This window comes from Sinohyriopsis cumingii, chromosome 8 (genome assembly GCF_028554795.1).
Source record: "Sinohyriopsis cumingii isolate HCF-2022 chromosome 8, ASM2855479v2, whole genome shotgun sequence".
NCBI classification, from domain to species: domain Eukaryota; kingdom Metazoa; phylum Mollusca; class Bivalvia; order Unionida; family Unionidae; genus Sinohyriopsis; species Sinohyriopsis cumingii.
Window position 1 is genome coordinate 96893864 of NC_142968.1, and position 26334 is coordinate 96920197.

Consider the following 26334-nt stretch of genomic DNA (forward strand, 5'->3'; position numbering starts at 1 on the left):
TCATTTAGCTACATCTGCTAGTACTGATGCGGCTCTTTTGGATATATCTACCAATTCAACCAGTTCATAATCAATATATATTTTTAATGTTGCCAGTCCAATGGCCGTAAACAGGCTGGCAACTCAAAACTGCGCCTTCTTGTGTTGCCTGCATCACGTGTGACACAATAACAATTCCAAAGCTGTCGTGATGCAATCACCTCTATGGAGCAACTGGAATCATACGAAATGGCTTTATTAATTAGAAAAAGGGGACGATTACGGAAAGAACAGTTTTTAGTCACATAAAAATGATTGAACTCCAAAATTTGTTTCTAAAGAATCATGACTTTAAAAGATGTTTCAAACGGGATTATATTCGATCACATTAAAACCTTATTATGTTGAGAAATAGGTCTAATGCGCAATAATATGTAGATAAGTAACAGTAACCTAATAAAGACATATTTGCAGATTTGGCTGTTGATGCTTGTCGACTTATTTTTTCATAACACTAAATATAATTCCATATTGTACAGTTGGATGTGATAATGCATACAATTGTAATCCCTACCACATCATAATCCATGCTGAATATTATGTTTGTTGATAGCGCACAAAAATAATTATCCCGAATAAATGATAACCCCTTTTGTACAGTAGGTTGTAATTATTGCACGAAATTAATTACCCCTATTCATGATAAGTAAATTCGCAGTATATCTCGAGAACAGTCAACGCATGCATACTTGTTACTAAGGCCTATCAAAGTTCAGGCATAAAAAAGGCATTGCACAACCATTATTGCAAGTGATAACTGAGTACTCATTGACTGTGAGAATTGTTCAATATATGTAAGATAAGGGGAAGGTCGAACTTTAAAAGATAGTGTTATCATGTCGCTCCAGAGAGACTTCGTCATTGGCTGATGACCTGTAAAATTTCTGCTCATATTGTCTTCATATTGAAAATCTGAGTTTAGGCTTAACATGATACTTTTGACTCTGTCTTGTTTGCTACTCCTGTTGAATATACGAGATATTACTGGTAATTGTGGAGCAACTCCTGTAGGAGAATTTGGCACATGGATGCCTTGGCAAAGCTGCAATGCATCATGTGGTGGGGGAATACAAATGAGATGGCGCAGTCTGTGTTGTCCATCAATTGACGGAGTATGGAGTGATTGCAGGGATAAGTATAATCGAACGGATATTTTTATATATAACTTTCGGAATTGCTCTGAGATTTGCTTTAATGGCGGAACTTATATCACTGGATCCGGGTGTGCATGTGCTCGGGGATATCATGGCATATGTTGTTCAACATGTAAGCTTTTCATTCTTTACAAATTAGTTTATGTTAATTCCTTACAGCACCAAGGAAACATACATTTGAATGAAGTCAAAGAGGTAAAGCTATTCCGAAAGGAAAAATATTGGTAGTTCTAACCCGTATTCAAAATTGACTGATTCGTGTGCTTTTTAGATGACTACAGAAAATTGTTTGGCTGCATAACTGTTATGCATTTTTAATTCGTATTAATTGTTAGCTTTTCTTAATGGTTATATGTTATATACATCTGTCTCATTTACTTGCAAACAACATAACACATAGCTAATATTTCTATAAAATATTAAAATATTAGAGTAAATCGTCAGATCATTATTAGTTTCAAACGTGTTTAATTCAGTTTGAGTTAAAGACACAGTCTTGATTCTTACCTTAAAACCTTTTAGAATAGTAAGTTCATATTAGTTGACAATGTATTTCTCCGAAAATAGAAATTGCGACCCAGGTAAAGTTGATTGGTATATAATCTTGTATATTTTGAAATTATTCATTCTTGCCTTAACATCTGAAGCAGAAACAGTCTCATTGTTTTGTTCGTTTTGTCTAGTTCTTAATTTTGTTGGATTTATTTATTCAAGTTAGTATTTCAATGGAATTGCAACGTCTTCAAAACTATTCTTGGACTAAAAGATAATTTTGGAATTATAATGAACTCAGACAATAACATTTTGGATTATATTATTGTGATTCATCCAAGGATTGTTAGTACATCGCCACATTCCAGATCATATGCACATTAGCACATTCGAGACTACGGGCAAATCAACACATTCAGTATCGGAATTTATTTGGAATACCAATGGTATCAATTGGAATTTCATATATCTAAAACCATATGTGATTTAATTCACAAAACCATGAGTTCTTTTTAAATTTTCTCTTTGCATTCTAGGAAAAAGTATTTGTTGAATTTTGCAAGACTTTTTGGTTTTCGCTCTTTTCTGTTACTTTCATGTGTTGTGCATCGTCTTTTGATCCCAAAATCAGGAAATTCAAACAATTAGAAGTCACCAATCCAAGATCAGTAATTTCCACAAGTCTAACCATTTATCACCACATGAAATGCTACCTTACAAAAAGATCATAATAGTCCACATAGTTCCTTTAAAATGCTTATGATTCTTACCTTAAAAACTTCTAGAATTTAAAGTTCATATTAGTTGACAAAGTATTTGCGTAACTTTTTGTACAATATGCAAGCACAAGAAAGCTTAAATTTTGCACAAGCTATAACGTCAAACAAAAACAATATATTAAGTTGTACATGGGACTTTGCTACTCTTCACATTCTCCTACTACCACTCTTACTGTTGCTGATCGGCTTTCAGCAACTATCATGCCTGCTACTACTCTACTGCTACATATTCTGCTATTTATACACCTGCTATAGCACTGCATCTTATCATGCTGCTACCATTACTGAATCTTCTCACACTGCTGCATCTACTCTAGCTATGTCGAATGTCAACCAATACAAACAGTTCATTATTTAAAAACAATTATCATTCTAAGTTACCACCAAGTAATTTAAATTTTAATCGACTTCACAAACTTCAGAATATTAACTTACAAAGTAGTATAATAATATATTAAACTACAAATAAAAATAGTTTTTTTGTGAAATTGTAGTTCTACAAATCCCCGCTTAATTGGAATGACTATAGAACAACTGAGGGAGAAATCATAATCAGTACAAACCGTATGTGAGCTTGCGTGAAACCAGTTGTAACAAACTGGTAATAGAACATAATTTTCTTGGAAGATCACGGTCACTAATAGATTCTTTCGTGGCTGTTACGAAGTTTTGGATGTGGATTACTGATCTTCTGATTCTGTGTAGCCAAACGCCATTACGTGTATTGGTTTTGCTGCAGAGCACATGTCAAATCTCGCTTAAAGCAGGTCGGGAAGACGAGACAAGGAAGTAAACTGGTTGTACGCTGATGTTTCTGTGCGCAGTAGGAGCGCACCAAAACTCTCAGCTTCCAAAATTTCATAGGCCTCCGTTTGACACGAGGCCTCAATGATATCGATTCTTCAAAGCGTTTTTCAAATGAGTCTTCGTCTGCGCAGTAACATAGGGCTATCAAAGAGGTCTGCCAGCGGAAATAGAGGGCAATGGCATTATGATTTTGATTTTATGACACACACGCGGATGCCGGCATGACGGCCGATATTGGCGAGATCAGTAAGCTTGATTGTTCTGATGCAGAACGCCAGAAAGAACGGCACCGTCGTCTTGAAGAAAGATAATGTGGTTGTTTTCTCGAACCTTTTACCAAGCGTACAAGGCAGAGCATCGGAATTGACTAAAACTATTCCCGCGTTTGGCTGGCTCCCTGAGGCGTATAATCAAGTGTATGATCGTGCAAATGTGATGTAATTAAAGTGACCCACAAATGCTAATTCAGGAAGTTCAAACACCAACACACACTTTCCACAGCGGTGGCAGATAACGGTAATCTTCAAATGTGTATGCAAGTTATGAAAGAATTGCCAGAAGGGCAAAAGCGGATAAGGGGTTAGAAAAATGTTCATTAATAATACTAATAATAATAATAATAAATAATAATAATAATAATAATAATAATAGCATAAAGGAACTACATTCTATTGTAAATAAACAATGGACGCAGACACCAGCACTTTTGAATTGTAAACAAATCATGTACACTCGCGTAAGAAGCGCTTTATGTTGTGGTTGTTTAATTTTGTTTCTGAATGAACTAAAACAGATGTTTCGTGGACTGCCACATACCAGCTGCTTTGGCACATTCCGCATTGATACAATGTTTCGGATTTAGGCTAGCTACAGTATACAACATATTCAAGAACAGGTCCTTAAAAATAACATACAAGTGACAAGTCATATACTTTCTTCTTTAGATGGTAATAAGAATGGCAAAACAAATATACCTACAGTTTTACATCCTGAATTTCCTCAGACTGTACTTTCATAGTTCTGCAAATCCGAATTACATGAGCCATGTCATAGGTTCTCAATCTTGATTGCACATTTCGAAATTGTACTATAATTTCAATGATACGTGCATTTACGTCCTCCTTACCGCACTCAAAATGAAATAAGCATTAAATTCCATAGCGTCTTTTTGATAATTACAATTGAAAAGCTTCATATTTTCCCACATTTTAATTTCAAACATTCAGTGACAGAAACATAAAAACATTTGCTGATGTCACCACTCTTCTCCCTAGCTTCTTCAATCCCATGTATTTCATGTGGAATTGTCACATACAAACCCAGTCCACATTCACGAAATTTCGTAGAATCGAAAAGAAAAAAATACCAAAATCTATTCATTCCAGTTCAAATGGAAAAGTTGTTGCAATGCACATTCATTTACAATATGACTCCAAATTTAAATTTTAACTAGATCCGCTATTTTCTTTCGAAAGTTATGTCGAGTTCGCGACTAAGTTAAAATTTATCTTCGCTGAGTTATGTGCGCAGTAATAATGGTGTTGTTGTGTAATGACGAAGATGCGTTTGTGTATTTAGTTTGGATTACGGCATTCATTCATTTACGTTGTTTCTTGTAGTGTACTTTGTTTATTTAATTAAGCCTAAGTAGAATAAAAAGAAATGAACATATAATAAAAAGGTTACTGCATTTGTATTGGAAAATATGAACTCGTTTTGTCGGATGGATCTGCTGCACTCCGAAGGTCGTGCAGTATTCCATCCAACAAACTCGTTCATATTTCCCATACAAATGCAGTAACCTACAATAATAATAATGAGGACTTTGTATAGCGCCTAATCTTTAGACGCTCTAGGCGCTTTACAACATTAGAAAACACATATAATATAAAAAAACATATAATGATATGATTACAAAAAAAACACCATGTAATTAGAAAACATAAAAAACATGCTGAAATATTTAAGGTAGGAAACATTATTTGGTCTTTATGTTTGTTCTTGCAGTCGAAATGTGTGAGTTTTAAGAGCACTCTTGAATGGAATCACTGTGTCGTTGTGTCTAACTTCTGTGGGCAATTAATTCCACGTTGCTGAGCCCTGGTATGCAAAAGAACGTTGTCAATATGACTTCGTTTTCATAGTAGGAATAATGAGTATACGATTGTCAGAAGAGGAGCGTAAGTCTCTTGCTGGTGTGTACACATGGATGAGGTCGGATAGGTATTTTCGACTATAGAACAATTTTTTTTTATTCTGGATCGAATCGATAGCCATTTTAGAGTACAGACCAGCGGGTATGTGTGCTCTGATTCTGGTACTCTGTTTTGAACTGTTTGAAGTTTCTGGATTAGATATTGAGATGAACCAGAAAGAATTGAGTTACAATAGTCCAGTCTTGAAAGTACTAATGAACACACAAGTGTTTTAGTGGCATCAACTGAAAGATAATTGCAAATTGAGCTGATGCGTCTCATCTCAAGATATGCAACCTTGCATATGTTCATGACATGTTGGTGCAATGTGAGATTACTGTCCAGAGTAACACCTAGGTTCCCTGCTGACTGTGAATTTAATGTTGGTGTATCGCAATTGAAATCATTGAGTAACGTCACTGACAAGAATTCTGATATCACTCTTCACTTTTGTTTAGTACCATCCTGGCCTACAGTATAACTACTTTCCTATGTCCTGGATCCGGATCTAGTGTGCGACATATGTGTGGTTCATTACATCGAATATTAATTAGGTACCGCTGATTGAGTTTCTGTACTGCCGTTCAAAGTTATAGTGAATGCCATCCACGCTGTGCCGGACAGAACAACACCATTGCTGCAAACATTTGGAAATCCAACACTAATCATCTGATCTTGGTGGATGGTTCTTCGGTTACTGATCACAGAAATGGTGTTGCGAAACCCATTCGCAGCCATCGCGCGGTAGAGGAAGTGGAATGGGTCCAGAGACATGTTTCTGCTCAGCGACGATTCTATTCGAATCCACATGTCCTCTCTTCAATAAGAGTGCACGGTTGATGAAGTCAAAACAGCAAATTATGACTGGAGGCTGCTTTGAAATCTATGAGTTCGGTCCTCGTGAGGCAAATCGGCTTGACTGAGATGAAACATCATTTACCACCTATGTAAATGTGCCAGACGAACTACCATCGGTATTATGCTGGCGTCAGCCCCTCGCTAGACGGATGGAAGTAAGATGTATCCACAATGGGACTAGATTCATGCCGCTAATATGTATTTTTATTCATATAAAAGCACTCGAAACAATTATAGCAGCGCTTTTGTTTCGCCCAGAATCCGGCACGGCAACCATAATTCTCACCGGGTAGTAAACGTGAAACTGGTAAAAGCTGCGCAACATCTCTCAGACGTATAACGTAGCATATAGTCGGGAACACTAAAGTGAGATATGGCACATGGTCAATGTGGACAAAGGGGCAACGCACGCTCACTTGATTACACCAAAACTTTATTTCAACGTTTGCATTTCCAGAGTATTTACTATAATTTTTGATGTAACTAAGGGTTGCGTGTATTTATTGTTAATGTCCCTAAACGCATACACGTCGACACTGAACAACATTTTGTGAATCTGTAATCTCTCTCTCTCTCTCTCTCTCTCTCTCTCTCTGCGTCGCTGCAGTTAAAGGCGTCACCGGTGTTTTATTTCCCATTGATATTAAAGCTAATTACCAGTTCTAATATCATAGATTTCATCAGACTGGTATGTATTCGTGAGTTCTTCCAGAAATGCTGATAACACTGGACAACAAATTTTTACAAAAGTCATGTTACTGAAATAAAATTAGTCAATTCTTATCAATTTTTATGTGCTGAACACGAATATGACAGTCAAATTGCAAAATTGGCTCTAGTTTTTTTGTAATCTGCAAGAAATTAATGTTTACATAACGAAATGCATTCCAATAGTAAAAGGTCAACTGTAATAGCCTACCTATAAAAAATCAAGTCATTGACTACATCTTAGATTTCTTCGCCTGTCTCTTGTACAGCTGTTCAGGAGCATCTCTGAGGAGTGTCCAGCAGTAGTCAGCCAGCATTGTAGTGGACCATTTTCCCTGGTATCTTTGTTCCATTGTTGCGATATCTTGATGAAAACGTTCGCCGTGTTCATCACTAACAATACCACAGTTGCTAGGAAAGAAATCCAAATGGGAATGAAGGAAGTGAATCTTTAGAGACATATTGCAGCCAAGTTTCTTATACTTCATCAACATGTCTTCTACTAGTTCCTTATAGTTTTCTGCCCTAACATTTCCGAGGAAGTTTGTAGAAACTAGGCGAAAAGCATTCCATGCTTGTTTCGCGTCACCTTCCAGCAAGTTGTTGAACCGGTCATCTTTGAAAAGCTCTCGAATCTGAGGACCCACAAAAACTCCCTCTTTAATCTTTGCTTCGCTGAGTCGAGGGAATTTTTCATGCAGGTATCGGAATGCTGGCAAAGTCCGGTCAATGGCTTTCACGAAGTTCTTCATCAAACCTAGTTTGATGTGAAGGGGTGGTAGCAAGATTTTCTGAGCCTCAACCAGAGCTGGGTGTTGGATATTCTTCTCTCCAATGGCTACATTCTGCCTGTGAGTCCATTCCTTCCTCATGTAGTGCATTTCCCTTGCTCGGCTATCCCACTCGCATAAGAAACACATGTATTTTGTATATCCTTGCTGCAGTCCCATTAAAAGGGCAACTACCTTCAAATCACCACAGAGGTGCCAGCTGTACTTGTTATACTCAATGGAATTCAGTAGCTGCCTTAAGTTATCGTATGTCTCTTTCATGTGGACAGCATACGTTACTGGAATAGATGGAAGAATGTTTCCATTGTGCAAAAGCACAGCCTTGAGACTCAGTTTCGAAGAGTCCACAAATAGTCTCCATTCTTGTGGGTCATGAGTGATTTTTAAAGCATTCATGAGGCCCTCAATATCGGAACAGAATATCAGATTACTTTCCTTTCTGAAGAAAGGCTCCAATTGCTGGTGGCGCTTTCGATATGCAGTAATTGTGACATCTTCTTCTAGAAGATTCCATTGTTGGAGTCTTGATCCTAGCAATTCTGCCTTGTTCTTTGATAAGTCCAAATCACGAATCAGGTCATTTAGTTCTTCCTGTGTTATTCTGTGTGGGGTTGATGATGCACCACAGTGAAAATCTGGATCACTGCATGCTGATGGACCAGGAGAAGAACAGGTCGACTCACTTTTGTCTTCGTCAGATGAATCAAGAGAATATTCTGCTGGAGGTTCTGGAATAGGAAGTCCCTCACCATGTGGAACTGGTCTCAATGCAGACGGAATGTTTGGGTAGACTATTCTCGACTTCTTTCGCTTCGTTATTCCGCCGGAAAGAGGAGGAACCAAGCAGAAGTAACAGTCATTTAGGTGGTTGCTTGGCTCTCTCCACACCATTGGGACTGCAAACGGCATTGATGACCTTTTGTAATTCAACCACTGTGAAAGCTGTGTTGTACATGTAGCACAGCATATATGCGGAGCCCAAGGCTTGTCTTGGTCACCAACCTTGCATCCGAAGTAAAGATGATATGCCTTCTTCACTTGAGAATTGATACTTTTCTTCTGGTTGGCAAATGTCACTTCCCCACAAATATAGCAAAAATTGTCCGCGGTATTAACACACTTTCGAGGCATTACTGTTCTTTATTGTACGTAAATGGATAAAATAATAAGTTTTATGTAACAGTAGCTTGAACTGTCTCGCACAACGTCTAAAATATTTTAAATGCTGAACCTATCTGATTGGGCTTTATATAGTACACTGCTTACGTCAGCTTCAGCAGCCGCCTGGCATTAGTATAATAGGCCTACACATGTATAGTACACTGCTGATGTCAACTTACTTCAGCAGCCGCATGGCATTAGTATTGCATTGCATCAGAAAATGATGCAATCAACTGTGGATGATGTGAGCATGATGGTATTATGCAATGTTACATCATTATTCCGGATGTTGCTGCAGTCCTACTGGAGAAATTTACACAGTGAAACATAGAAAATGAGGTATATGAATATCTTCAAAACGAGAGCCAATACAAATTTTTCACGGTTATATTCGTGTTCGGCACACCAAAATACTACAGATTAGGGCCTTTTCTAGTCAGTAATGATTTCACTGTTGACCAGTGATATGGGACAACCTTCAAGTAGGGAACAGATAAGTAACGTACTAGGTCAAAGATTATACGATAATTCTATCACCAGTTTCCATGGAGACCACATGAAGTGCCGCTGATCCTTGAAAGTATAGTCTAGATAAGTCCGTTATGTGAAATCTTGATACAAATATCTAGCAGTCTGTCAGAACATGTACTTCTTTTGTCACCCTTGTTCACCAACAAAATTATGAAACATAATAATGTTTGCACAACTACTAAGTATGTACCTTTTTTTAAAAATAAATCGATAGTTTTAGACAAAGATTGAACCGTCCACACCGTCATAGTGACCAATGACAGTGATTGTATGATTCGGATCTTGTTTCCAGTCGGAAAATAATTGTTAGACTTATATGGTTTCTTTTCAGCATAAAATTAGGTCACATATATGAAATTGTAAGTAAGTACAATTTCAAGCAATGTGGATAAAACCTTGAACGGCACGCAACAGCGTCCTACGCTGATATGCATAGTACACATGGATCCTAAGAAATAGCCAAGCTGATGGTGCTCAAAAATGTTTCAAAAGGTATTGGTCACAGATCGCACAAATAAATGTGACAGACAAGACACACGACCCACATGAATGTATGCGCACGGTAGGAAAAAGACAGACCATATACCCCCTGCTTCGTTATACACACCGATACAAAAATATTGGATGAGGCAATTTTATCGCAGTACTTTGAACAGGTCATATCTGGCGTTGATCTGTCATTTCAATAGTCATTTTCATCGGTAACTAGTTCCATAAGAATAGGTGTTGTCCTCACCTTGACCAAAGTCATACTACTTTTCCAGAAATTATTGTTTTACATAGTGTCTGCTAAAATGTTATTCTAGATTGATTTTTATGCGGGCCAGTAGGCTAATGAGTAAATATAAATGGATTTTAGAAGGATCAGTATAAAGCATTAAAGGAATACGGAGATGAATTCACCCATGAAAATGTCATCCTCACCTTGAATCGCTAGCTATGACATTATTTGCACAACTCCATTGCAGATAATTGAAACGTGTTAGGTTTTTAAAATAATTTAAATACTCTTATGTTTTTAGAGGGATGGGGAATGACCACAGTTAGAAGGATTTATTTCTTGGATGAAGATCCACGCAATGCAGAATTAGTCTTTATTCCTCTCATATACTAGTAACATATGATTTAATTAACCCTCTGACATTAAGGTCACAAACGGTTATTTAGTATCTGAAACTTTAGGAAAGGATAAACATACCAATGATGCATAAACCAACAAAAGTATTGTTTCGTGGGGTTTAACGCCACTTCGCAGCAAATCATACGCTATGCATTGAGGCCAGTATCTTTGGCAGGGAAAGAACCACGGAATGAACCGCCGACCAACTGAAAACTACTTTCTCACATATTCAAGTTGAACTAAGACTAGAACTCAGGCGGACCAAGGTGACATGTGTGAGCGATCATTAAAGACGAGCGCCTTAGCCTATCGTGCGAATAGAAATGGCGTAAAATCCCATAGCGACAGCAACATCATACAAGCATACAATTTAATTATCGCCTTCACCAAATTATTTACTATATTGTAATAAATCAAGGTGGGCTAATGATATTCGTCTTGCATGCATCTATTTAGTATGCCTTGATCAATGATGTTAACATACTTCTAAGATTAGGACGTCAGGGCTACTTCATTTTCGTTAAAAAAAAGTGTGAAGGTCTAAATTCTCGGATATACAGATTGATCAGTGAGACACGTGCTTTCTGTAATATATAATCCTCGTGATTATTAAAACATTTTGGAATGCAGAGAATATGTATAAGATATAGGCATAAGATAATATGTAACCATTCATAGTTTCAAGATAACTATATTGCGGTCTTACAGAAAGTTTTCACAAATATTATTTAGTTGTTCAAACAAATTAAACGAACACAAAGACAGATGAAGCACCTTTTTCAAGTCATATGCTAAACATTTTAAGTTACAATCAGGCTGATACAAAAGTCTACATGCTGCGCAAACAAGGCAGAAATAAAGCTGCACAATGAAAGTGTGGATGCTAAATACCATGCCAAGTTGATTTACAAGCATAACAAAGATTTATCAATGCTTATAATCCGTATTTTACGGTGATAAATGTGCTTTGCAAATACACAGGGGCTAAAAATAAAAATAAAAAACAAAGCAAGGAAACATCATTGCTTTAGATAAAAATATTAAAGAGAGAAAACCACCAAATATACAGTTATATGAAGGACAGGAATTTTATAACAGCGCGTGTTGAAAAAAAATTCGTATTACCCTGCCTGTTGGTTAATGTGATATATCGTCGTTTTTCTGGAAGCTGCTCAGCACCTGAAATTGCAGAAAATAAAAGTAATATATCATTTTGGCCTTGACGTTTTTCGATGACATTTAATGTGCAGAGATTTAAACAACCGGAATTGAATAGTAAATTATATTAGTATCAACGTTTAGGACCACACTTGGTATCTAATTCAATCTGAATTCCACTTAAATTTTAGTTAGATTTAACTTTATTTGTGGGTACCGTAGGCTTGTCTACATAATCCAAATTAACATTATTATCTTTGGTTTCTAGCTTTCGACAATTTATTACTGTCTGTTTATCATCTGCTGGTATTATAGTCGTTACCACGTCGGTATTTATGTCAAAATTTTTAAATTAATATGAAGAAGGTTTTAAATAGGTATTATAATCTGCTATACTACCCATTTTCATCACCATATCACTTGGTAAATAAAACATGCCATCACCACCAACTAAATAGTTCAATCAAACTTTATAATAAAATAAAACGTTGAACTCATTTTGTGCCATACTCATACAGGACACCTGAATTGTTTGTTTCGTAAATGCGTTTAGTAGCAATACAACCGTAGCGTAATATTTGCTGCATTTTTACTTGACCAGCTATAATGGATATTAGTTCTTGTCTAATACCGTAATCTAGACGTGGTACTAATCATTGATAGACATTCGCTATCACTAGGAAAGAAATAAGTTCACCTATTTTGTCATAACATGGTATCATTTGATTTCTTTAGGTAACATTTTTCTTCTGTATTAATTCTCCTGCTTCTTAATTATTAATTATAACCTCATTTGTAAGGACTGGGCAAAGCAAAAACAGCTTGTATGTTCGAAAGACACATTATCAACAATACAGTTTTTTTCTCCATGTGTATATCTCCTATCAATATTAGTGTAAATATTACAGTTATTAAAATTTCTGCCATATACTTCTAGATGTATGTAGTTGTTTGCTGCAATGAATGTTTTATCATATGCTAAAAGTACTATGCGTTCACTGCATTGAATGCTTTATCCTGTGCTAATAGTACCGTGTATTCACTGCATTATATGATTTATCTTATGCTAAAAGTGCTATGTATTCACTGCATTAAATGCTTTATCCTATGCTAATGGTACCGTGCATTCACTGCACTGAATGTTTATCCTATGCCAATAGTACAATGCATTAATTGCATTAAATGCTTTACCCTATGTTTATAGTACCGCGCATTCTGATTTACTGTGTTATGTATATTTGATTTAATGTAGATTTTATTTTATTTAATTGTTTGTTTGATAGTTTAAAATGTTTATTCCATTACATGTTATTGCAATGTAATTTTATTTACTGGATTTGACATTGTCCAGAAATTTAATTAAGTTATAAACAGCTAACAATAGAAACTTTGTATCTAATGCTGACCTAGTTGCTGGCCTTGATTCAGAACCAGTAAGAGTTGTAGTAAACAAAGTTTTATTTATTTATTCTTTTACGAGTCATAAAATGAAATCAAGACCATATCTGGCCTACGTGTTAAATAACATAATCACTTAATTTTTTCTTGAGGAGTGACCCACATCCGGGTATCTGTTTTGCGTTGTAGCCAGATTTAATATTGATGTTTTAAAAAGGAATAGTCATTTGTGCCTTAACACTTGAGACGTTAAAGTGTGTTATGTTGTGACCAGTTTTGGAGCTAATTATTTTGTTTTCTTCAAAAGTATTTGAATTCCAAGAGATTATGTTTCTATGAAAATACTTGTGCTCTAAATTAATTCTTGGACAAAGACAGTTATCGAAATTTACACAGAATTCAAACACTATAATATTATTTTCTGTTATTCAACAAAGAACCTTTGACACATCAGTACAACGCTTTTAAAGTGTATAAAGTTTGCTGTCTTCATCTTTTCCTTCTTACCTTTTTGAAAGAGCCTAAACACGTAACAAAGAAAACTGGGTGCTCGTCCTTGGGATATACGAATTTCGGTTAAAATATTTCAGAAAAATTTGTTTTTGAATTTAAATTCCCCATGTTTTTGAAGAAAAAAAAATCCCAAGAATTATTTTTTATTTCAGAAATCGTTCATGAAATCAACAGGCTTTAAGACACTATCTTCAAATTAGTGAATTGTTTAATCCTACCCAACAGTGGTTACATATTTTGAACATGGACGTACAGCTAAAAAAAGTTGGAATTAGAGATAAAACAGGTTCAGTTTCACATAGAAATGATACAAATGGAAAGAAAAAAGGAGGAAAGACAAATGCAATTTGAGAAAAAGAATGAACAAATGTAGTTACAGAAAGAGGAGAGAGAGAAACAAATGCAGTTACAATCATAGAAAGAGGAGAGAAAGATGGATGCAAATGCAAAAGAAGAAAGGTAATTTCATATTGGAAAACACATTCCCCTACTTTTCATGTTTTGGGAAATATCAAGTTAGTACTCCCTTTTCTGGAAAAAGAAGTAGGCAAATATTTTCATTATTATGAGAAAATCGTTGAAAATGCAATGTGGCCAGGAGAGTTCTTGATTCTATTATTGGAATGTGTACTCACTGGTAAAGCTCGTGATATTTATATTTCACTGTCGCTAGAGCAGAGCGCTGACTATGATATAGTTAAGTACTATAATTTGAAGGGTTACGAGTTAGTCCACGAGGCTTATCGACATGATTTGCGGAATTCTAGAAAATCAACTGACCAGACCTATCTCGAATTTGCATTGGGAAAAGCACGACAGTTTGATAAGTGGTGCTCTCCTAGAAAGGTCAACAAAGATAACAAAAATCTCGGACAACTTGTATAACTTGAATAGTTCAAGAACTGTGCCCATACTGACATTAACACTCATCTGGATGAGCATAAAATCGAAACCTTAGACAATGCTCCTCGTACTGCTCGTGGGTGTTTTTTAGCTCATAAAGTTTCTTTTGTAGGCAAGTCTTCCACTCAACAGTCTTCTGGCAGAAAAGTATTTCAGCCTAATACAAGCCTTTCTAAATTTCAATCGGTGACAACTTTTAAAAATAGAGCTTCTGATAAGCTTGATCAAAAATCCTTGTCTCTTCCTACGTGTTTCTATTGGAAGGAGAAAGAAATGTTATTTCTGATTGATACGATTGAAAAATAAGCATCATAATCAAGACAGACCTACTCCAAATGCTCTTATTTCTGAAAGGTCAAGGTCACGGTCATGTTTTTACAGCAATACATTTATTGGGTCTAATATACTCCAGTCTGATTTTATTATGGAGAATTATGAACCATTCATGTCGAAGGGTTCTATATTACTCTTAGGTGATTTGGCCAATCCCATCCCTATTAAAGTTTTAAAGGGCACAGGAGCTTCCCAGAGTATTTTATTGTCAGGTACTTTGCCTTTTTCTGAGAATTCTTCTTTTAATGAGAGTGTTCTTATTCAGAGAGATGAGTGTAGCTTTGTTAATGTTCCTCTCCATTGTGTGCATTTGTCATCCGACTTAGTCTCAGGACCCGTGAGAGTCGGAACAGTGTTTGCTTTTCCCGTTGAGGCCATTCATTTATTATTAGGAGACGACCGAGTTGGAGACAAGGCTGTAGTAAATCCACTTGTAACTGACATGTCTTGTTTGCGTCAGAAAGCCGATCCTCTTGAAAACGAATTCCCTGCTTTTTTACCCAACTTGTACATTTACTAGAGCTATGGCAAAGAAAGCTCTCTCTTGAGAATGAAGTTGATCAGGAAAGTATTCCTTTGAGGTTACTTTCACTCCTTCTTTGGATCAGTCAAAAGGTATTAATCACTGTGATCCTCTTTTAACTACTCATTCTCTTTATTCTAATCTGGGTGACAACAGACAATCGCTTGTCGTCGAACAGGAAAACGATCCTGAGTTCTCCTGTTTGTTTTAAAGTGTCATTAGTGAAACAGGGGTCATTGAAGTAAGGATATGTTATTTCAGTAAACAAATTCGATTCTTATAAGAATATCGAGACCTCCCGAGGTACCTGCTGGTGACGAGTGGTCTATGAACTATCACATTATTTAGGCTGACAACGAGCACTACCTGTTACAACAACCACTGTTTGTTTAGGCTGACAACGACCATGACTGTAACAACAACCAATGTTTAGTTAGGCTGACAACGAGCACTAACTGTAACAACCACTGTTTATTTATTCTGACAACGAGCATAACTGTAACAACAACCAGTGTTTAGTTAGGCTGACAACGAGCACTAACTGTAACAACAACCACTGTTTATTTAGGCTGACAACGATCATGACTGTAACAACAACCAGTGTTTAGTTAGGCTGACAACGAGCACTAACTATTACAACAACCACTGTTTATTTAGGCTGACAACGAGCACTAACTGTAACAACAACCAGTGTTTAGTTAGGCTGACAACTAGCACTAACTGTAACAACAGCCACTGTTTATTTAGGCTGACAACGAGCATGACTGTACTAATCACCACTGTTTATCTATGCAAAGTATAATATTTCGTTGAATTCGGATATGACTATATCATAGTTGAATGAACGGAAGTAGATGTACGATATTACCTCAGCAATGACAGCACATTTGCATGTCTTATTCACGAAGTGTGTGTGTGTGTGTGTGTGTGTCTGTGTGTGTGTGTGTGTGTGTGTGTGTGTGTGTGCGTGTGTGTGTGTGTATATGTGTGTGTGTGCGCGCGTGTGTGTGTGTGTGTGTGTGTGTGTCAAATCGACATCTTTCTTGTGATTAAAAGAACCTGGGCATCACAGTCATGCTAAACCAGAAAAGACAAAACTTGGCAAGTAAGGTACTAGAACAAAAATTCGAAGAAACAGATGATGATGATGATGATGATGATATGGTGGAGGAAAAGAAAAATATAATGATGGTGAGGAGGAGGACGAACATCGTAATGATTATTGTATTGATAATGATGCAGATAACGAAAAAATACGATAATTTTCATCATGATCATCTTCATTGTTGTTATTATCGTTAGAATTTTCATCTGTATCATAGTTTAACTTTTGAATATATTTTTCAAGATTAATTTGTTTAGAACATATTTTTCTTGTATATATAGATGTAGATGAGTGTGCTAACAATCCGTGTGAAAATGGAGGCTTCTGCGTAAACCATATCAATGGATACACCTGTACCTGTCCTGCCGGATTCGCCGGACATAACTGTACTATAGGTAGAGTGAAAAGCTAAGTGTATAATAGAACGAGAAACAATATTTAATTAACTTTACATGTATTCATTTTTTTTATTTACCTCTTATGTAAAAACTAGTGAAAAAAATGCAAGGTTTTGTCAGAAAGACACAAGTTGTTCCTAAGACCTTGTTGTCTTGAAATAAAGAAGAAAAAACAGACAAGTTTACAAATGTATTCCGGTTCAAAACTATTGTTTATTTTGCCGCTTAAATGTTTACAAAGATTTTGTATCGCACACTTACAGAATGAATATCTTCTTAAGGAAATCATACCTGGAAGAAATACAAAGACATATTAAAATACAGGATAAGAGATTTTATGGCCGGGTTCTGTGTTGATGCTAACAATTGGATTGAAGGGATGTGACTGACTTCGATCTGCTGTTTTTCAGTTTGCATGATTTTCTTGCGGAAGCAAACATCTGCTCTGTCTTCACTGTCATATTTACTAAAGCGACTATAAACAAACAAAAAATGAAATCATTATGCATTTATATACTCGATCAGATCTTTTATTAGTGCATTCATCACGCCATAGACTACTCGAAGCGATTTGCAGTTAGCCAGCGAGAACTAAAGAATTTATAATGTGAAGTAATCAATTGTAAAGCCAGAACAGAAATTATTAGAGCACCACATTTCAGACATAATTGTAATTTGCAATTTGGTGAAATAATATAACATAATGTGACATAACTAATGATACCTGAAGATGTGAATCAAATGAAACACCATCACTCTTTCCTGACATTCACTTCAGCTAACGGGTTGCTAAGGAAAATACACGAACTTCTGCACAACAATTAACGGTATCTCTAGTAAGAGCCAATTGTTGTAGGTCGAAAATATATTCAACATAAAGGACTAATGGATTACACACAATGTTAAGAGAAACACCAAGAAAAAGATAAATATCCACCCAAGAAAACTTGAAATGGCCAAATACATGTTTCCTCTCACAACATGTAAAGGTACCTGCAGATGAAGTATTTGAAACTGCAATACAATCTTTGCCAGAAGAGAGTTGACCGTACAATGAGCTCTGCATTAATCCTTGGCAGATGCAGCCAACCAAAATTGAAGAAACTGACATGAGTCGTTTTCTGTAGAGGCCGCGATAATTATACCCAACTGTCTGCCTAGGTAAATAGAACTATCAATCTGGTTTGATCAGTTTCTAGCAGCTGCATCGAATCATACAGCAATGCGGTAAATACTGTTTCGGCAAATTAGTTAAGCTATAGGCCGATGTCGATGAAGAATGAAGTGAATCGTCAGTCTTGCTAGCAAGGAATCTTCCACCAATTCTTTACATCTATTTCCACAATTGGCTCAATAATAATAATAATAATAATAATAATAATAATAATAATAATAATAATAATAATAATAAATATGAATAGTATTATTGTTAGTATTGTTGCTATTGTTGATGCTGTTGATGCTGTTACTTGCAACAAATACAAAAATTAAAGTTTAATTACTTGGTTGTTTCAGTTAAATTTAAGATTATAGTTTTTAAACCTTCAAGAACGAAATACTATTTTTTCACTTCTAATTCATAAGAAAATATTAAAAGACGATGTAAAGGAGAGCTTAGGGTGAAACATTTTAACATTGGTATAAGTAACCTCACTACAGGGGCCAAATTTGTTATTTTAAAAAATAACCTCTTCAGCATGTAATTTCTCTCACACTCTTAAACATAAAGCACAAATGGTAATTTTACACACCGCTCGAGATGCCAGTAATTAAGGTAATAGATGTTACTGTTCAGATAGAATATTTTATTTCTGGCATACTGATATCAGAGTTTTTATTTACCTTTTGAAGACATTTTCTTGATACATTATTTACGAATATATTTTTTCCTTGTAGAAATAGATGAGTGTGCCAGCAGCCCGTGTAAGAATGGTGGTTCCTGCAAGGATCTTGTAAATGGATACGTCTGTACCTGTCCTTCCGGATTCGCAAGTCATGACTGTAGCACCGGTAGAGTCAAATACCGTAGTTTCTCGCTAAAACTAAAACCAGTGTTATTAAATGTACATTGAGGTACATTCATCGATTTCTCATAGAGAACATCGCTGAGGCATATGTCGCATGAAATACATTACTTAACTAGTATCGAACGTCGACCAATACTTAATAGTTTATTGCTAATATCAAGTACAAATGTAGTAGATATATGCACGATGAGAGAAGCTGTAAAGGCAACCATCATGGAACTAATATGAGGTGCCTATTACCTGCGGTATAGCAAAATGCATGTTATGTATGCTTACTCTCGGTCTTTAACATATGATATATGAGTTGTCATCCCCACGAAAGATGTGGATTGTTTATACTTCTTTCCATGACAACAGGATACACAGCGTAAAACACAAACTGATATGTTCCCAAAGGCCAAAAATAGATTTAACGCAGCAATACTTTTGTCAGAGTTAATTTTGATTTACATCACGACTCCTATCTCAGTTAACGAGTACTAAAAGAAATGTCACCAGACGTAAAGAGAAGGAAAAAATCTAAACAAAGCTTTGCTGATTATGTTTCCAATAAGCAAACTGTTGGTTGTTACAGATTCATAGGTGGATATGATAAATATAAACTGTAAAACTAAACACTCACTATAGAAGGAAACATGATAGATTAAATTGTATTTCGTGTAAGCCCTTAAAATAATGTCTTTATTTTCAGTGTTTTGCCTGTAATAGTAATGTTAGCGATCTTGTTATATTTAGCATTACACGTACATTTCCGAACCTGATGCAAGTAGTTACTGGGAACCGTAGGTCTCTAAATCGGCCACTATGGCATATATGAGAAATTAACATTAGCATTGGAGACATTGTGGTAAAAAGAAAAGGAATTTACAATTACGGATGATAATAAGGTGAGAAAAAGGAAAATAGTATCGGCTGATATGACAATTATGGAACTTTAACATTGTCGACCATTATGCTTAGAATGGGAATTTAATTGTTGCAGTAATAAGAATGATTTATGCAACTCTTGCACTGCCAATAGCAAACCTGGTAAACAAAATAAATGTAATTAATCCAACTCCTTTCTGCTATAACTCCACCTTGTCCACCTAATTTCACGTACAAAATTGAACAAGATTTGCAAAATATTGCAGTGTATATGAAGACGCTTCCGGATGAAGCAATGGCAGCCATACCTTGTGTTACTGGTAGCATCTTAATCTATTTTCTGTTGCATCTAAGATAGTGTTATACATAAGTGATCATGTCATGTTACTCGTTCTAGCATTAGTTGGGATACTATTTGAATAGCTATAATGGGTGTTGAGAAGGTTTCAAAACGACCTGGACAGAATAGCAGTCCATTCATCCATTCGTCTTTTTTTCCACTAATCCAGTCATCAGGACGTTCATTTATTTAGTGTTTCAGTCGTCCGGACATGAAGAAGAAAGTAGTTTTAGTTAACTTACTTGGAAAGTACTTCCATACTCCCATACTAATTTACCAGGCAATAAACAGTTGTTCATATTGGTTGTGAATCATATTGCAATCAAAAGACACATGAACAACTGTTTATGGATTCTCATTATCTATATTATCTAAACGACTTGTAATACCTTTAGTCTCTTTATTCACGTTGTTTTCTACATAATTTTTGTTCACATTGATTTATTGTAATCCTTCTAACGAAATGATGCGAAATTCTTATCAAAATTGGTATCTGAATGTTTTGCTACCTCGTCAGTTACTTTATTTATTCACGAAATGGATTCATTAGTGGCTTTCGCAACAAGAACCGCGCCTGCCGTTGTCCACCAGGACGGACGCGACAAGTTTGCTACTGGTACTCTGCATAAAATCAGAGCGAGAGACACCATTGCCATCGCCACCTGGAACATTAGAACTCTGGCGCAAATTGGAAGGCTCCAAGAATTGACACATGAGCTGGAAAACTACACATGGCACATTCTGGGACTCTGTGGGGTTAGATGGAAAGCCCTAGGAGAACACCAAACTGAAGATGGGCATATATTATACTATAGTGGAGAGTGTGACAAGTCCATCAATGGAGTAGGCTTCCTTGTAAACAAAGCCATCAAGGGATCTGTGCTTGAATGCTGCCCCATATCTAGCAGAATCATCTCCATTCGTCTGGAAGCATCTCCCTTGAACATCACAATTATCTAAGTCTATGATCCAACTACCGATCATGATGATGAAGAAATAGAGGAGTTTTACAGCAAACTACATGGTATTCTAAACATTGTCAGTAAAAAAGAACATCAGGCTCAAATTCAACATTGAACAACTGAAGGACCCTAACATCTGCAAGTCATTCCAAGCCACAATTGGAGGAAAATTTAATCCAGTCCTTGTGATGGATGGTGATGTCAAAGGGATAACAGACACCTTCAACACAGTCATGACAGCAGCTGCCAAGGACATCATTGGCCTCCATCGTTCAAAGAACGTCAAGCTCAAATTCAACCTTGAACAACTGAAGGACCCTAACATCTGCAAGTCATTCCAAGCCACAATTCGAGGAAAATCTGCTCCACTCCTTGTGATGGATGGTGACTTCAAAGGGATGACGGGCACCTTCAACACAGTCTTGACAGCAGCTGCCAAGGACATCATTGGCCTCCATCGTCCGAAGAGAAAACCCTGGGTTGCAAATGAGAATCTGAAGTTGTGTGATGCTCGAAGGAACTCAAAAACACCAGACGTACAACAGGGGCAATGGAGTACCGAGAAATAAACAAGAATATCAGAAAAACTTGAAGAAAGCAAACGAAGATTGGATTGGACAAAAGTGCACAGAAATAGAGAGCAGACAGATAAAGAATAACAGCGAAAAGGCATTCCAAATTGTGAAAGACCTCACCAGACAAAAACAACCAAGAGTCATCACCATTCAAGACAAAAATGGGAAATGCCTCACAGAAGCGAGTGACATTGCAGAAAGATGGACTGCGTATTGCAAAGAACTCTACAACCATCAGTCCACAGGAGACCCAGAGGTGCTTGAAGTTCCAAACTCCTCAAATGATGATGATTTCCCCATTTTCAAGCAAGAGGTGGAGTCAGAAATAAGAGCACTGAAGAATGGGAAGGCAGCTGGAGTAGACAACATCCCAGCTGAACTTATCAAGAATGGGGGGGGATTAGTGAAAGAGCTACTAACAAGAATCTGCAACAGGATCTGGCAGACAGGTGAATGGCCAACACAATGGACCCTGTCACTGATTATAACACTCCCCAAAAAAGGCAATCTCCAGCCGTGCCAAAATTACAAAACTAACGGCTAGATCAACCATGCAAGTAAGGTAATGCTGAAGATCATCTTGAAAAGACTGAAACCACAAGCAGAAGAAATAATCGCTGAAGAACCGGCTGGGTTCCGGAATGGAAGAAGCACAACAGAACAAATATTCAATATCAGAGTTCTGTGTGAAATGTACTCGCAACACCCACAAGACATCCATCATGTGTTCATAGATTTCAAAAGGGCCTTTGACAGAGTGTGGCATGAGGCATTGTGGGCCACAATGAAGAAGTATAACATGGGTCAAAAGTAAATCAATACCACCAAGCAGCTGTACGCCAAGGCTATAAGTGCAGTAATCGCCCAAGGTTCTGTAGGGGACTGGTTCCAGACAACAGTGGAAGTGCGTCAAGTCTGTCTCCTGTCACCCACGCTTTTCAACATCTACTTAGAGCGCATAATGAGCGAAGCCCTGGAAAACCACTATGGGACAGTCAACATTGGAGGGCGTAACATCACCAAATTCCGCTTTGCAGACGACATTGATGGGCTGGCAGGCAGTGAAGACGAGCTTGCCACCTTAGTGAAGAACCTGGATGAAACATCTTCCAGATTTGACATGGATATAAGCGCTGAGAAGACAAAGCTGATGACAAATAGTGGCAAACAAATCTGAGCCAAGATTAAAGTCAGAGGACATGAGCTGGAAACGGTGAGCCAGTTCAAATATCTTGGTTCCATAATCACCGAAGAGGGATCAAGAGCAGAAATCATGTCAAGAGCAGCACAAACAGAGGCAGTTATATCAAAGCTAATACCCATCTGGGTAGACAAGAATATCAGTCTGAAAACTAAAATCAGACTATTGCGAGTTCTAGTCACCTCAATCTTTTTGTACTCATAAGAGGCCTGGACCCTGACAGCAGAATTACAACGAAGAATCAAGTCCTTGAAATGAGATGCTACAGAACCATCCTTGGCATCTCTTGCATGGACCACATCACAAATGAAGAAGTAACACCATCAGGCGCAAAGTATGCCAATATGAGGACCTCCTCACCACCGTCAAAAAGAGAAAGCTGAAATGGTATGGCCGTGTCACTAGATCCAACTTTCTATCCACAACAGTCCTACAGGGCAGCGTCCAGGGTGGCAGAATGACAGGTAGACAGAGAAAAAAGTGGACTGACAACATCACAGAATGGATCAGAAAACGTTTTGCGGAGACACGGGCATTGACACATGATCAAGACAAGTGGAGGGAACTGGTCAGATGTTCAGCAGCACAGTGCCTCGAGTACCACACTAGGTCAGGAGACTGATGATGATGATGATTGTAACCCACCGTGTTACCTATCTTCATGACGATATCCTAGATAAGAGAAAGATACTGTTACAAGCCAGGGGTATTTGCTTGACGGAGCGGTGTCAAACCCTGGCGCGATTCCGCTAGAAGTCACAAGTTTACCCCAAATTTCCAAAGATCTCCATACAACTTCAGTTCTAAATTAGAAACCCGAACGTGTCCGTTCTACACATAAATTTTACTCTGACCAATGCAAGACCACAGATCTCAAACTTTCCGATTGTGTATCAAGGGCACATCTGCATGGTTTCTCTGTTTCAACATTACTTACTGTCGGCAGTTCACGCCATAGTTATATTACTATTCCATAACACAAAAAAACTATTTTACTACGCCACCTTAGGCCAATCAAATCATGGTTTCGAGATACGTTTCGCCAGTAAATCTGCATCACATTTGCCACCATAGCGAGATAAACTGTATATGCCGAGTTCTTTTTTATTCCAGTGTGTAATTTACCAGTCTCCTACCGTAAATCCTGCATCTGCAGTCACATAACCAATGTACACCCATAGATTTTAAAAGGGGCTATGTAACGACAGGGACACTCGTGCAGCTCTGAGCTTAATTCACTACAAGTAAACAATGCTATCATGAAAACTCACTAACACTTCAATCCGTGACGTTTGCCCCTTGTACTTTGCTAAATATTTCGGGATAAGGAATATTTCCACTGCACCGAGTTTCAAAAATCAAACAAGTAATGATAAAAATTTAAGAATTCCTTGAAACGGGACGCTACAACAAAATGCGCATCTTCCTGTTGTGTATATTTGATTTAGTAATATTGATTTGATATATACTTATTTTAATTTAATTGTTTGTTTGTCAGGTTAATAAAAAAAAATATTTTTCATTGGATGATATTGTAATGTAAATTTATTCACTGGAGATGATACTTTTTCCAGAAAATAGTTTGACCTTGACTGTTCGTTTTAGTAAAATACCAGGTGTTGACCTGGATTTTAACCGTGATTCAAAATTACTGCAGCCACGTAAATAAGTTCTGTTTTTATAAAATGATTGGTTGTTGTCAAGGTCAGGATGGGATTACGTAATTAAGAAGAAAACAATATGATTCATTCTATTTCTTAGAATAAAATGATTTCATTTCGTCAGGGTCATGTTAACCGTACATGAGATAATACAATCACATGATCCTTTCTTTTCGATTTTCCAACTTGTGGATTTTCGAAACTGCTTTTTAGAATACGATTTAACCTTTGTTTTTAGAGAAATAATCTCAGTTTGGATTTTTTCAATTACACTGGAAAATGTGTGTCTTCATGGCCAGTTTTGAGAATTACATTTTAATTTTTCTTCGGATCAGTTGGATTTTAGAAGATTAATTCGTTTCTCTGGATATATTGCATGTGTTCATACAGAGTTCTGGGACAAAGTTTTTCCAACACCAGAGTGTCATTATTTGTGTTTCTATGAGGAACTGTAGATATTATTAGGACTTCTAAAATTGTATTCATGGATTATTCTTAGATTATTTTTGGATTTGATTCTTAAAACCTTAAGTTCATATTTTTTTTATTTTTACAGTATTTTTTCAGGGAAATAAATTATGATATTTTTTAAAAGTTTGTTGTTTTCAATCTTTTTTGTGCAATTGTTTATTCAAGCCTTAACACGTAACTGAAGACTCCAAATTTATTACAATGCCATCGCCAGCAGCTGCATAATTTGACTTCATTTTTGAGATCAGTGATATCATTCTAGATTCTCATTAAGATAAGTTTGTCCATGTCATACCATGTCATTCCATGTCATACCAGTCTTAGCCCATAATCATCAATACGAACAGTTTCCTTACTGTGTCAATGGACTGTGCAATGGTTGTTCTATTCTGCACGTGGTCATCTTAAATACATATCACATGTAATCTAAAACTCTGGTTTAGCAGCATGATTCATTCGTCTGTTAGTCCTTTGCTGTCTTGAAGAAACAGGTATTTCCATCTCTTATCAAGTATAAATATCGAGTTCATTTCATCAGCAGGCATTTGTCTCAAATATTCAACCATGCCAGACACGTAATAGGTCTTACGTCTGTATGCTGCTAATACGTTGGGAACTGTTGATTCTTTGAATCCATCAGTTGCTGTTTTGTGTTCTTCAAAAAGGCTATTGAGTATACATTCTTTCCACTACAATATCTTGAATCATTACTGACACATATTGTAAAATTGTTGACGATGATGTTAAATTGCTTAAGTTGACGATGTTATTATTTTACACCGTTGCCATTTAAGTTAAATATTTGCCATATAGTAATGGTATCAGACATTCAATCAGAAGATTCCTGATCTGAGCTCTGTAAATAGTCCTGAATAATTATGGAGTGGTTCGATTGAAAAGGTCATCGGTTAAGGGGAATTATATATATAATCGTCAACAGATCCTGACTGAAAAATCGAAGTTGGCTTATCGTATTCAAACAACGAATTTTATTTTAAAAACCAAGTTAGAGTTAAATATACATGAAAACAATTCCCATCCTGAAGTCCTATTCAAAGTTGAGACTTGCCTCAGGATGTGAGTATGTGAAGTACCAAGATGACTGTTATCATTTTATTCTAGCTTTTTAAGCCTTGAATGTTACAAATTTAACAAAATTGCATTAATGCATCGCAAAGGTATCAAATTAGTCATGTTTATAGTGGCGTAATTAAAAGGTATTTGGAACTATGTAAAGCTAGGAATTAATATGTTATTTAATGAT

The 26334-nt window shown here is 36.5% G+C and overlaps 1 protein-coding gene across 1 annotated transcript in view; it reads left to right on the forward strand.

The window, feature by feature from the left end:
* Positions 1–876: 876 nt before the first annotated feature.
* Positions 877–26334, forward strand: part of LOC149794197 (uncharacterized) — a 40792-nt gene continuing 15334 nt past the window's right edge. The window contains exons 1-3 of the mRNA XM_089966536.1: positions 877–1305; positions 16850–16963; positions 18863–18976. Of these exons, the coding sequence (XP_089822662.1) occupies positions 969–1305; positions 16850–16963; positions 18863–18976 (565 nt within the window). The 5' untranslated portion in view covers positions 877–968. The remainder of the gene's footprint in view (positions 1306–16849; positions 16964–18862; positions 18977–26334) is intronic.